Source organism: Schistocerca americana, chromosome 4, assembly GCF_021461395.2.
Source record: "Schistocerca americana isolate TAMUIC-IGC-003095 chromosome 4, iqSchAmer2.1, whole genome shotgun sequence".
NCBI lineage: Eukaryota > Metazoa > Arthropoda > Insecta > Orthoptera > Acrididae > Schistocerca > Schistocerca americana.
In genome coordinates this window covers 358,703,454-358,718,791 of record NC_060122.1, presented here as the reverse complement: position 1 = coordinate 358,718,791, position 15,338 = coordinate 358,703,454, and the positions used below count along the sequence as shown (strand labels likewise).

Here is a 15,338-nt window from a genome sequence, read left to right as displayed (position 1 = left end):
GACAGAACACACACATAAAAGACAACTGCAATTGGCAAGCTTTCGGAGCGAGTGGTCCCTTCTTCAGGCAGAAGGGTTGAAGGAGAAGGAAGAGCAGTGAAGGAAAAAAGGACTGGAGAGGTCTAGGAAAAGAGGTAGATGTCGAGAAAGTCACCTAGAGCCGTAGGTCAGGGGAGAATGTGTGAAGGCATAATTCATGTGATTTTCAACCTTTAAGCCATCAGTATAAATGGCTTTTGAACCAGGAATTCGCCAATAACTGAGAGAAACAAACGCCAAAATGCAGAGGTGCCTAACATTAGCTATGGCAATGAAGAGATCCAACCAGATCTTTGGACAAGATATGCACCATGGGTGGGTTCATGAAGGTAACATGACAAGAGGGTTCATTGGAGGTATTATTATGTTCCTAGAGTGGGTCTGAACGACTAGGTCTGGTAGTAGTTTACAATGGCTCTTTATTCCTTTGAGGAGGGTAAACCAAGAACAAAAATTACACAGAAACTAACTTCCACTCCTCCAGCAGGATGACACATACGCTAACAATCTGGACTCTGGCTACTGGCAAAGAGTCGGACTTACCGTATGGTAAGTCTCCCCTGGCCAGCAGTTTTGGGTGACTTTCCCAAAATGTACCCCTTTTCCTAGACCTCTCCAGTCCTTTTCTTTCACCCCTCTTCCTTCCCTTCATCCCTTCTGCCTGAAGGAGGAGCCACAGGCTCCGAAAGCTTGCCAATTAAGACCGTCTTTTATGTGTGTGTTCTGCCACCACTTGGTGAGTAGATTTTTTTATCTGTACAATTAAATAAAAGGGTTTAAATTATGATTGTCTTCAATATGCAAATAATTGATGGCTTCAGTTAAATGTTAAGTTTTCCGTTTACTGGCAATAATGATAACACTTTCACAGACATACAATTTGTTGCAGAAAAGAATGTGATGATTGATTTATTTTCAATTCAAAACTTTGTTGGTGTTGGTGGCATTATTACTATTTAATTCATCTTCCACACGACACATTTAGGGAAATATCTCATTTTAAGTGAATTTTTGTTGGTTTTTACAAGTTGAATGCAATGCCTGCAATGTGTGAGCTGCTACATAATCCTGCAGCTTCTCCTACAGATATTGATATATAAAATTAAATTCACATTTCTGTTTATCTGTATCACAGCAACTATCTACTTCCACACTTTCTGCAAAAAAGATGGCACTTTTGGAAGGTTTTCTCAAATCACCACTTACTTTTAACAAAGATATATATTTTAGGCATAAATCTAAATGAGCAAGCAAGCAACAAACGTAAAGACTTGTATCTTTTTAATCATGCAGTTGTTTCAACTGGTACAATGACTTGACGTACGACCATTCATTTACCAGTGAACATGCTACAGTGAATGAATTTTTAAGGGGAATGAAAGGGACTAAACATCAAATTCATCAGTCCAATTCTCTCTTTAATAGTTGAAGACCAAACGTTTGCAGGAAAAGAAAAGAAAGGACTGCCTTTGTGGTTCATAGCTTGTTTGTAGTGACCACAGAGAGCCATTCCTTGTTTCAAGTCTCCAAAAGCTGAAGTTGTAATGTTGACCGCAAGCTGTGTCCCAGCATCCTCATCTCCAGGGTTTCCATTTCGGTAGCTTTCTTTGTTAAGGGATCTTGGAGTCTACATGAATACAACAGGGTTCCCAACATAACAGAGGCTACAAAGAAGATTGTGAATCATCAGAACCAATGGGTTCAAAGGATAGCATTGCCTTACAGCCTGCTTAGAGAGTCACTAAAGAATAGAATATTTGTGTGTGTGTGTGTGTGTGTGTGTGTGTGTGTGTGTGTGTGTAGATGTGGTCTTGGATAATGGCAACACACAAATACTTTTGAGCAGTTCGTAGCCCCCAGAATGTGTGAAGGCATAATTCCTGTGATTGTCGACCTTTGAGCTATCAGTATAGATATGAATATGAAGCTGGTATCTGTACAGATGCCACTGATGATCGTGCAGCTCTCAAAGAATAAAATTATAATGAAATCCAGACCTTTTAGCTGCTTATAGGCATTGATAAATATCAACTGGGACAGCTGAAAAATGTGTGCCCCAACCTGGACCTCCTGCTTACATGGCAGACACTATGCGACTGAGCCACTGAGGACACAAACGATAGTGTGACTGCAGGGACTTATCTCTGGCACGCTCCCTGTGACACCCACACTTTCCAACTTTCTGTCCACACACTGTATTTATAGTGGCCCTCTCCACCATACTCATTACTCGCGGCAGTCAATCTACCGATTTCCGTAAGAGTTCGGGCAATGTGAGTGAATCCCCACTTAATCACTGGCCAGTAAGCTTTATCTATATGTAGATGGTATCTGTTCTTTCAGACATGTCGGAAAGAACAGATACCATTGGTGATCATGCAGCTCTCGAAGAATGAAATTACAAAAACTGCCGTAATGAGTATAGTTGGCAGGAGCACAACAAATGGAGTGTGTGGACAGAAAGTTTGAAAGTGTTGGTCTCACGGGGAGCATGCCAGAGATAAGTCCCTGCAGTCGCACTATCCTCTGTGTCCTCGGTGGCTCAGACAGATACCTGCCACGTAGGCAGGAGGTCTCGAGTTCGAGTCCCGGTCTGCGCACACATTTTTCAACTGTCCCTGTTGATATTTGTCAATGCCTGTAATCAGCTTAAGGTCTAGATTTCATTATAATTTCATTCTTCGAGAGCTGCAAAATCACCAATGATATCTGTACAGATATCAGCTTCATACAAATAAGGCTTATCAGCCAATGATCGTCTTCAGTGCAGATGCACTCACACTGCCCAATTCTTACAGGAATCGGTAGATTGACTACCCCGAAAAACGAGTATGATGGGCAGGGGCACTACTAATATAGTGTGTGAACAGAAAGTTGGAAAGTGTGGGTCCCACGAAGAGCGTGCCCAGGGTAAGTCCCTGCAGTTACACTATCATCTGTGTCCTCAGTGGCTCAGTTGGATAAAGAGTCTGGCATGAAGCAGGTGGTCCTGGTTTCAAGTCCCAGTCAGGGCACACAATTTTTCAACTGTCCCCGTTGATATTCATCAACACCTGTAAGCAGCTAAAGGTCTGGATTTCATTATAATTTCATCAGTTTGGATGGCTTTTGAACCAGGAATTCGCCAATAACTGAGAGAAACAAACGCCAAAATGCAGAGTTGCCTAACATTCTCTATGGTAATGGAAAGATCCAGCCAGATCTTTGTATGAGATAAGCACCACGGGTGGGTTCACGAACGTAACATGATGAGATGGTTCAGTGGAGGTATTATGTTCCTAGACTGGGTCTTAACGACTAGCCCTAGCGGGAGTTCACTATGGCTCTTTATTCCTTCGAGGAGGGTCAACAAAAAACAAAAATTACATAAGAAACAAACATCCACTCCTCCTGAGGGATGACACATATACTAACAATCTGGACTCTGGCTAGTGCCCAAGAGTCGGACAGAAAATAAACAATCTACACAGATAGCACTATAAACAAAGCTTCAATTCTGGTCATTGTCTTACTTCGCTGACACACAGCTGAGAGCTGTTGAGGGACTGCAGTGCAGCCAGCACAAGAAGAGGCCAGCTCGCAGTGATGGGAACTGCCCGCTGTGATCACTGTGTCTGCTTAAATACCCATACTTCTAGAAGAGATGTGCTAACATCAACACACATGACCGGCAGGGGTGTGACTAAGCGGTACCACAGCAGCCTCTGGATATGGCTGGTGAGGCTCCTCACTCCCGGTACTCCCCCTGGTGACTTGCCAGTAACTTAGGTGCCCAGCAATGTCATGGACATGTGCACAAGCGGCACCCTTCCTTGCCTGTGCAGCATAGTTGTCGTGCCCCTGCGCACCACAGCAGGGGGGGAAGTGGAAGACAGTGAAGAGACTACATAAGAACTGCTGCTGCTGTTGTTGTGGTCTTCAGTCCAAAGACTGGTTTGATGCAGCTCTCCATGCTGCTCTATCCTGAGCAAGTCCATCTCCAAATAACTACTGCAACCTACATCTTTCTGAATCTGCTTACTACAGTCACCTCTAGGTCTACCTCTATGATTTTTATCCCTCACACTTCCCTCAAATACTAAATCAGTGATGCTTTGATGTGTCAGAATGTGCCCCGTCAACCAATCCCTACTTTTGGTCAAGTTGTGCCACAAATTTCCTTCTCCACAATTCTACCAGTACTTCTTTGTTAGTTAGGTGATCAACCCATCTAGTCTTCAGCATTCTTCTGTAGCACCGTATCTCAATAGCTTCTATTCTCTTTTCATCTAAACCGTTTATCATGCATATTTCAATTCCATACAGGGCTACACCCCAGACAAATACCTTCAGAAAAGACTTCCTAACACTTAAATCTAAATTTGATGTTAAAAAATTTATCTTCTTCTGAAATGCTTTCCCTGCCATTGCCAGTCTACAATTCATACCCTCCCAACTTCAGCCATCATCATTTATTTTACTGTCCAAAAACCAAAACTCATGTACTACTTTAAGTGTATCATTTCGCAATGCAATTTCATTAGTGTCACTTGATTTAATTCAACCATATTCGATTATTGTTGTTTTGTTTTTGTTGATTTCATCTTGTATCCTCCTTTTAAGACCTTGTCCATTCCGTTCAACTTCTCTTCCAAGTCTTTGCTGTCTGACAGAATTACAATGTCATCAGCAAACCTCAAAGTTTTTATTTCTCCTCCATGAACTTTAATTCTTAGCCCAAATTCTTCTTTGGTTTCCTTTACTGTTTGTTCAATGTACATATTGAATAACATGGGAGATAGGCTACAACCCTGTCTCACTCCCTTCTCAACCACTGCAACCCTTTCGTGCCCCTCGACACTTATCACTGCCGTCTGGTTTCCATACAAGTTGTGTGTAGCCCTTCGCTCCCTGTATTTTACACCTGCTACCTTCAATATTTCAAAGAGAGTATTCCAGTCGAGATTATCAACAGCTTTTTCTAAGTCTAAAAATGCTATAAATGTAGGTTTGCCCTTCCTTAACCTATCTTCTAAGATAAGACGTAGGGTCAGTATTGCCTTGTGTATTCCTACATTTCTCCAGAATCCAAACTGACCTTCCCCAAGGTTGGCTTCCACAAGTTTTTGCATTCTTCTGTAAATAATGTGTTAGTATTTTGCACCCATGACTTATAAAACTGACAGTTCAATAATTTTCACATCTGTCAGCAACTGCTTTCTTTGAAATTTGAATTACTACATTATTCTTGAAATCAGAGTATTTCCCCTGTCTCATAAATCTTGCACATGAGGTGGAACAGTTTTGTCATGGATGGCTCTCCCAAGGCTCTCAGTAGTTCTGATGCAATACGTATACCCCAGGGCCTTGTTACAATTTAGGTCTTTCCGAGCTTTGTCAAATACTTTTTGCAATATCATACCTCCCATCTCATTTTCATCTATGTCCACATCACTTTCTATATTATTGCTTTCAAGTCAACTCTTTGTAAAGGCAGTCTATATAGTCCTTCCACCTTTCAGCTCTCCCTTCTTTGCTTGAGCTACTGATATTCATACAGCTGCTTCCCTTTTTCCCAAAGGCCTCTTTAATTTTCCTGTAGGTGGTATCCATCTTTCCCATAGTGAAACATGCTTCTAATCCTTACATTTGTCCTCTAGCCGTTCCTGATTAACAATTTTGCACCTCTTGTCAATCTTATTTTTTATCCCCTTTCACTTGTTCCATTGGCTGCATTTTTAAATTTTCTCCTTTCATCAATTACATTCAACATCTCTTGCGATATTCAAGGAATTCTACTAGATCCTGCCTCTTTACCTATTTGATACCCTGCTACATTCACTTTTTGATCCCTGAAAACTACCAATTCATGTTCTTCTGTATTCCTTCCCCTGCTCTAGTCACCCATTGCCTAATGTTCCCTCAAACTCTCAACAACCCCTGGTTCTTTCCAACAACTCCTGGTTCTTTCAACTTATCCAGGTCCCACCTCCTTAACTTCCTATATTTTTCCAATTACTTGTTTTAATCTGTAGTACATAACCAATAAATTGTGGCCAGAGTCACCATCTGCTCCTGGAAATGTCTTGCAATTTAAAGTCTGGTCCCTAAACCTCTGTCTAACCATTATATGATCAATCTGAATACCTTCTTATGTCTCCAGGTCTCTTCCACATATATGACTTTTTATGATTCTTAAACCAAGTGTTAGTGATGATTAAATTATGCTCTTTGCAAAATTCTACCAAGCGGTTTCTTCTTTCACTCCTTTCTCCCTGTCCGTATTCACTTACAATTTTTCCTTCTCCTACTACTGAATCCCAGTCCCCCGTCACACTTAAATTTTTGCCTCGTTTGACTATCTGAATAATTTCTTTTATTTCATCATAAATTTCTTCTCTCTCTTCATCATAGATGGTATGTAAACTTGTACTATTGTAGTAGGTATGAGCTTCATGTCTATCTTGCCTAAGATAATGTCTTCACTATGCTGTTCATAGTAGCTTATCTATATTCCTATTTCCTTATTCATTATTAAATCCACTCCTGCTTTTACTACTATTTGACTTTGTATTTATAATCCTGTACTCACCTGACCAGAAGTCCTGTTCCTTCTGCCACCAAACTTCACTAATTCCCACTACATCACAATACCAGTGCAGCAGGGCCTTTTTGGTTGATGTAACTAGGCCAGATCAGTCAATCATGCAGACTGCTGCCCGTCTCCAGGAACCACACATCTGGCCTCTCAACAGATACCCCTCCATTGTGGTTGTACCTGCGGTATGGCCTTTTGTATCACCAAAGCACACAAGCCACCCCACTGACAGCAAGGTCTAGGGTTGACATAGGGTCCATGCTACTAGAACACTGAAACCGGGTCATCCATAACGGAGGTAAAGATTCAGTCAGTGAAAAGGATATAATGATTTCACTGGGTAATCGCATACACATATTGCATAATTTAGCAGTAATTGACAACGTCCAATTCGTAGGGGAAGAACCCCACCCTCTACAAAGAGGTAGTCCACAGGGCTCATTCATAAAGTCTGGACACAAGCTATATACTGTAGTGGTGAACTGGATCCAGTAACTGCAAAGCTCAAGGGGCTGCTGATCCACAGATCAGACACCCACATCCCACATAGGGTAACACTATTGTTAAGCACAGACACAAGAGGGTGGTGAGGTCCCTACCCTACATGTGACTCGGCAGTGGAGTGTGTTAAGTTTCAACTGGCACTTCTCTTTAAGCTGACATACGTGTTACCCATGTCAATCGAGCACCAAATAAAAGTCCTATAAGTGAAAGAAACACACACACACACACACACACACACACACACACACACACACACACACACACACACACGAGAGAGAGAGAGAGAGAGAGAGAGAGAGAGAGAGAGACTACCACATTTAGAAGTTCATTATGAAAACACACTAGAATAGAGATTGGTATATTACCTGCATACACACCAAAATAATTAACTGCAGATTTCTACTATTTATTCTTTTAGCAATTCACCATAACCTGCTTGAAAAGGAAGAGCTACCATCTCTTATATTTTAATTTGATAATTTGTTCTTTCACATTCCTTGAAAGTAAACTAGGTTAAAAGAGGTTTCAATAACATTGTTTTGAAAGCAGTTTCACTGGAACTAACAGAAGAGTAAAGTATTCATCATTAGGATTTGTAGATCTTTATGTTGACCGTGTTTGCAGTTAAAATTGTAGGATGTGAGGTCCGCCTGTTATGCAAAACACTGTTTCTTCTCAGTACCCAAACATGTTTCAGCACCACTATGCCATCATCAGTGGGTTTCCATTTTATTTATTCTGTAATGTGAACATTTCTATTAAATGATCACAAAATTATGTGGATGTTTAGTTCAAACAATAGTTCATGTCTTTTGTTAATACCTTTACACTTGGTGTACATGATTTTTCTGGATTATTTACTACAGATAGCTTGTCATTTGCAACCAAACGATGTTGATGAGAGATTTTTCTGAGAGTTAACCTATCGTCTAGAATGTAATTTAGTTTGTCACGATATTTCGTGCCTAGATTCATTTTTACTTACATTTTCGTGTGGCAAGCCCTTTTATTCTCAGCATCATGGCGAGTTGTTATAGTGCACAAGTAAATATAACACGTATTTTCCACAAATAAGGTCGTAAAAACACTTTTCACTTCACCAAAACACAGTGTGATTGTGGTTTGTTGTGTGTCCCAGCCCAGTCAGTGTTCATTTGTTCACCAGAGTGTTCGGTGCCAAATTTGAAGTTTGTTTACATTCTCTCTCTCTCTCTCTCTCTCTCTCTCTCTCTCTCTCTCTCTCTGTGTGTGTGTGTGCGTGTGCGCGCGCGCGCGTGTGTGTGTGTGTGTGTGTGTGTGTGTGTGTGTGTGTGTGTGTGTGTGTGTGTGTGTGTGTGTGTGTTGTCTGTTGTCTTCTTCGTAAAATTTCTTTAATGTGTTAAATACTGTGCCCTTTCAGAGTGTAGTGTATTCATTTAAGACCTGTTTTACTTCTGCTATTGCCTTCTGTATGGGGAAATTTTCCTCAATTTTGCAGTATAGGCTGTGGCTGGGCTTTTGTATTCTTAAATCTATGTGTATGTGCCATTTCGTTTTGTGTGTTTGCTGTTGCTCTGTTGTGTGTGTGTGTGTGTGTGTGTGTGTGTGGTATGTTCGTTTTTGTAATGTTTACATAGTTTGTGATTAAACTTGTCTACCATATGAGTATCATAACCATTTTCTACTGTTATTTCTTTTACTGTGTTTAGTTCTTGTGTGTAGTTCTGTTTGTTCACGCGTGTTCTGTTTACCGTATTTACTCGAATGTAAGCTGCACTTTTTTTCCGGTTTTTGTAATCCAAAAAGCCGTCAGTGGCTTAGAATAGAGTGCAAAGCAAGCGGAAGTTCTGCAAAATGTTGGTAGGTGCTGCCTCAACTAACTTCTGCCATTGAATGTTTGTAGTGCTACACAGGCATGCTTTGCAGGCACAAAGATAAATACTGGCACCAAAACCTCTGCATCAGTAAACAAAATTTTTAAAAAAAGGTAGAAGACGAGATTTGTTCTCCGCCCCAAGTTTCGACCATTGCATTTTCATACATTATCCAACAAAGTAAACAGAAGAATGAGATTTTCACTCTGCAGCGGAGTGTGCGCTGATATGAAACTTCCTGGCAGATTAAAACTGTGTGCCCGACCGAGACTCGAACTCGGGACCTTTGCCTTTCGCGGGCAAGTGCTCTACCAACTGAGCCACCGAAGCACGACTCACGCCCGGTACTCACAGCTTTACTTCTGCCAGTACCTCGTCTCCTACCTTCCAAACTTTACAGAAGCTCTCCTGTGAACCTTGCAGAACTACCACTCCTGAAAGAAAGGATATTGCGGAGACATGGCTTAGCCACAGCCTGGGGGATGTTTCCAGAATGAGATTTTCACTCTGCAGCGGAGTGTGCGCTGATATGAAACTTCCTGGCAGATTAAAACTGTGTGCCCGACCGAGACTCGAACTCGGGACCTTTGCCTTTCGCGGGCAAGTGCTCTACCAACTGAGCCACCGAAGCACGACTCACGCCCGGTACTCACAGCTTTACTTCTGCCAGTACCTCGTCTCCTACCTTCCAAACTTTACAGAAGCTCTCCTGCGAACCTTGCAGAACTAGCACTCCTGAAAGAAAGGATATTGCGGAGACATGGCTTAGCCACAGCCTGGGGGATGTTTCCAGAATGAGATTTTCACTCTGCAGCGGAGTGTGTGCTGATATGAAACTTCCTGGCAGATTAAAACTGTGTGCCTGACCGAGACTCGAACTCGGGACCTTTGCCTTTCGCGGGCAAGTGCTCTACCATCTGAGCCACTGAAGCACGACTCACGCCCGGTACTCACAGCTTTACTTCTGCCAGTACCTCGTCTCCTACCTTCCAAACTTTACAGAAGCTCTCCCGCGAACCTTGCAGAACTAGCACTCTTGAAAGAAAGGATATTGCGGAGACATGGCTTAGCCACAGCCTGGGGGATGTTTCCAGAATGAGATTTTCACTCTGCAGCGGAGTGTTCGCTGATATGAAACTTCCTGGCAGATTAAAACTGTGTGCCCGACCGAGACTCGAACTCGGGACCTTTGCCTTTCGCGGGCAAGTGCTCTACCACCTGAGCCACGGATGCACAGCAATAGCTACCTGGTAAAGCTTAACTGCTAAGCTTACGACTCGAACCAAACTACTGTAGCTGTATCTTCATCCATTCGACCTAAATTGCATCTCACGTTACAATGCACCAACTTTGTTTCGATTTGGAGGTGCGATCTAAATCTTTTCTCTTCCCTTGAATTTCGGGTCTCAAATTTCAGGTGCAGCTTACATTAGGGAAACTTTTTTTTTCCTTGTTTTCAAGCTTCATTTTTCAGGTGCGGTAATATGGTAATCCATGGAGCATGGATCTGAAGTGTGCTTGCTTATGTGTCAATTGCTGATTTGACAGGTTGTGCATGGTGGTGTTTGTGGTTGTTGGTTTCCTGAATATTGTGAAGTTGTGTGTGTTGTTTGTTTTATGTATGGTGAGATCTAGAAAACGTAGTGTGTTGTTAGTTTCCGTTTCTAATGTGAAGTTAATTTTTGAGTGTAAGTTATTTCATAGTGTAGCTGTTTTTTGTGTGTATGTGGTTCATCAATCAGGCATATTATGCCATCAACATATGCCTGATTGATGAACCACATACACACACAGGACAGCTACTGGGCTGGGACACACAACAAACCACAATCACACTGTGTTTTGATGAAGTGAAAAGTGGTTTTACGAGCTTATTTGTGGAAAATACGTGTTATATTTATGTGTGCATCACGACACCTCACCATGATGCGGAGAAGGGCTTGCCACACGAAAACTTAAGTAAAAACAAATCTAGGCACGAAATATCATGACAAGCTAAATTACATTCTAGATGATAGGTTAACTCTCAGCAAAATCTCTCATCAACATCATTTGTTTGCAGATGACAAGCTACCTGTAGTGAATAATCCAGAAAAATCATGCACGCCAAGTGTAAAGGTATTAACAAAAAGAAACAAACTACTGTTTGAACTAAACATCCACATAGTTTTATAATCATTTAATAAAAACATTCACATTACAGAATAAATAAAATGGAAACCCACTGATGATGGAACAGTGGTGCTGAAACATGTTTGGGTACTGAGAAAAAAATGCTGTTTCGCATAACTGGTGGACCTCACTTCCGACAAATTAGTAGAGGTGGGTTTTGTTAATGTTGGTTTGTTAATTCATTATGAAGAAAATGAACTACGAAACCACCGTATACTCAAAGAGTGAAGAAAAAAGTTATTGGTTCTTTTAGCTTTCTACAGAGTAATGATGCCAGATGAAAAGATAGGAAATGCAACAAATGTGTTTCTGCCGCCTTTGTTCACATTTAGGTATGTTGCCATTTGTTAAATGAAGGTTTTCTTGTATCTTTATCTTATTTTATTTTAATTTAATACACAGTTGCTCATCTAGTATAAATTTCCTACAGTATAGTAGCTTTAATTTATATTAAAGTGCTGTTGACACTTTCCCATTTATATTGCCACATATCTCAAAGATCATCTGAAAGACTACCTGAACGTGAAATGCGCGTGCTAGCTGGTAACAGCTTTCAGCCCTCATTGCTTCATTTTCGGTGTTGTGAAATGCATGTAGTGCCAGATGCTGCACTTTGTTGTAATCCTGAGAAAATAATGTCAAACTTTTAGTAATATGTAAGTCAAAAAAATGGGCAACTTGGATACTCAAATCATCGGTATTTTGGTGACTATTAAGATCAATACTTTTTAGATAATTTAAAACAAGTACTTATGCATAATTAACATACCTTCTTGAAAAAGAAATGATTTGCTAGATGATTTAGTACCATTGGATTTGTTGAGTCTATTGTATATGCTTTAGATAACATCTGAACTCCTGTTCGGATAGATTCTGGTTCTTGTTGATTTAATTTTAAAATAGCCAATCCAACAAGTGCCCCAACACATTGTGCATCCAACTGCAAGGCACGTTCAAATGCCAACCTTGGAACATAATACGTATTGCACACATAATTCACAGTGGGTCTACAATTAACATTGAGGAATAAAACTGCAGTGGGCAAGAGGTAATTTATTCCACTTTTAGAGGGCAAAGGTAGCTCCACGTTTATAATTTATACAACAGAATACTTAAGTTTCATTTCTACGGATGTAATCTGAAACCAAATTATGAAAATGTGGGCAAGACTACAAGAAGTTAAGCAAATTACACTACTTGAGACATTTAGTCATAACACCAAATCAATTCTCAAAAACTTTCTGAATCAGGAGACATAGCCAATTCCTTTCAAATTATCATTCACTACCTTGCATTCATAAAATTCTTATGCTGTTGTAAATATCACATAGCAATTTGATATCAATGACAGTATCCTGTACGAAAAGCTGTAACGTAAGCTGTAAGGATACAATAAAACAAGCAGCGGTGCACAGTGTGTATGCTCTTTTTTTTATTAATGAAGGGCAAATGAAAGGGACATGTAACAAATGTTTCACAGAAAGGAATTTTAAGATATATTCAGAAAATAATGTCACACAATTGTATACATGGCTATGTCATAAATATAAAGTTATCGTAAAAACTAAAATAGGCTAAAAGTGTGTGTGATTGCTCATGCGCTGAAGTATTGTTTGACTTTAAATGTTGGCACAAAAATGCTGTTTGTTCGAAAGTGTTCCACTGTTACGATGTAGGGAAAGAAGTTGTCAAGAAAAAGAGCATAACTGATTTGAGTACTCGATCAATACAAGTGAAATCTTAACAAGGTAAAACAATGAATGTGTGTGTGTGTGTGTGTGTGTGTGTGTGTGTGTGTGTGTGTGTGTGTGTGTGATTTATTGTTGACGAAGGTCTTAATGGCTGAAAGCTTTATTTGTGACAGTCTTTTTGTTGTACCTATCTGTGACTCAGCACCTCTGCACTATGTCATGGGAACAATTACGTAGTTTAGACAGAAGCCATACTAGCAATTGTTGTAAATAGCTAACACACAATAGCTTTGGAGATATTAAGGAAACATTTTCCTAAGCCGTTAGACATGTGACACTTTGCCGAAGGCAATTTTAGAACAATTTTTGATTTCACCCTCAAAGGATGATATACAACACATTTTGAATCTACTACTTTACTTAGATATACAGAGTGGTTACTCAATAACATTTTGTAGTAAAAGAGTTTAGTAGCCATAGGAAAGCAAAATAAGCAAGGATTTGAATTGAAGAAGACAAACAGCTTTCAGACTACATAATTATTAGTCGATTTCACCTATCAATAAAATATGTACTACATGTCACTGTACAATATGTACATTGTGTAGACCTATTACTATTTTAGTGACAGCTGTGTTCTGGCATACATTTCAATACTTTAACATATGTCTCTGAGCTTAAAAATAGAACTTCATGTTGCTGTTTCTTCCTTGCATGTAGCTCTAAAGATAAAGATTTTTTTTAAACTGAAAGTAATTCCACTCATGGTCTTGACAGATAATAAATATTACATTGAAGCAAAGAGACTATAGTGTTCTGCACACAATGCCCTTCAGTACAAAATTTCATCCTTAACACAGCTAGTGGCTAGGGAATACCGCAGTGTCAAAATGTTTGGAATGAAATAGTAATGGATGATTATCTAACCTACTACTTATGTAAATACTACTGTACAAAAATTAAAAATGTGAACTAAAAATCTGAGCTGTACCATACAACATGAAATCTAGCATTGTCACCGACAGATGAAAAATACTGTTAGCTAGGAAATTACTCAAAACAGTGTATGCATCTAGTAGCACAGTTATGTGTATTGTTCTTTCTAGAAAGGAAATAATCAACTTCACTTTATGTACTGGAAGCCCAATAATCACATTCATATTACATCATTATACATATTTTTAACATATTTCTGATAGTTACACGCACTGAGACAGAAAGAAAATGTGTTACCTAGCTTTTTCCTGATTTCCAAGCTTCATGAAACAATGCCCCATACCAAGCCTAACAGCAGCTGGACACTGTGGGTTAGTGCGAAGTGCCTTCTTATAGAAAGCCAAAGCTCCTCTGTAATCTTTCTTGTTAAACGCAATGCAGGCTTTACCCAGCAATGATGGAATATTATTTGGGGACTGATTTAGCACAAAATTAAACTGTGCATCTGCCTGTTCCATTTTATCGCCTTCCAACAGACAGAAGTATGCTCGACCCAAAAGATGGTTCTGCAAAATAATAATAATGTTGTAGGAAACATCAATCAGTCTAGAATGTAACAATAAGGCTTCACAATTCTCATCTTTGAGACAATATGGGATGAAGTGTTATCTCAGCTGAATGAGGATAAGAAAGGAAATCAGCAGGATTACTAGAAAAAAATATTGTCAACCAATGTATTAAGAATATAACTTATTCAAATTTAGAGTTAAAAATAAGAGAAGTAGATAACAAATAAGAATGAAGCAACTGGAATAAAGTACGACCTATTGCCACAAAAATCATTCAAGACAATGGCAATCAAAGCATTATGCCTTAGACAACAACTCACATCACAAAACTACAGGATGTGTTAAACTTCCACACTTCAATGATTAATGTGTGTGGCTAATGAATACGTACCTGATCATACATAATAATTTTGTCAGCTGTTGTGTAGAGCAATGTCGCTTTAGTGAAGAGCTCTCTCTTCTTATCTTTGTTCTTTTCTCTATTGGCCTCTTGTACGTAATATGCTGCCAGCATATCCAAAGCTCGCATTTGGTCTTTTTCGAAGTCTCTGTAATCGATGTTAGCATCTGTCCGAGATGCTTCCAATATCTTAATGAAGTCATCAATTTTTTCTTGCTTATAATATTCCAACTGAAATAATGTAAAGATACTGTGATTATTCTCACGGATACACCACATATGACAAAAGATGTTAACAATGTACTTATTTTCTATAAATAATACCCATGTGTAACACCATAAAAAGAGAAGTAAGGTTGCTATAGATCTGCACCTATTTCCCATGGTCTTCTTTCTGCTAATGCAAGATCTTTGTCTATAAAAACAGGTGTAGTGTTTACTATTCATTTTCTTGCAGACACTACCACTTAGAAGCATCCCTAATGGTCTTATCATTTCCCAATAGCATCTCTGGGTGTGCCTCGGTTTTAGTTGCCAATATGTAAATTTCGGTCTCAATAAATAATCTGTTAAGGCTTTCCACTGAGCAAGACAGTA

The 15,338-nt window shown here is 39.6% G+C and overlaps 1 protein-coding gene across 1 annotated transcript in view; it reads right to left on the bottom strand.

Annotated features, from left to right (window-relative positions):
• Positions 1-15,338, bottom strand: part of LOC124612809 (RNA polymerase-associated protein CTR9 homolog) — a 105,460-nt gene that overhangs the window by 75,194 nt on the left and 14,928 nt on the right. Inside the window, exons 3-6 of the mRNA XM_047141230.1 lie at positions 14,733-14,972; positions 14,070-14,338; positions 11,915-12,110; positions 11,662-11,769 (exon numbers count right to left, since the gene is read on the bottom strand). Of these exons, the coding sequence (XP_046997186.1) occupies positions 11,662-11,769; positions 11,915-12,110; positions 14,070-14,338; positions 14,733-14,972 (813 nt within the window). The remainder of the gene's footprint in view (positions 1-11,661; positions 11,770-11,914; positions 12,111-14,069; positions 14,339-14,732; positions 14,973-15,338) is intronic.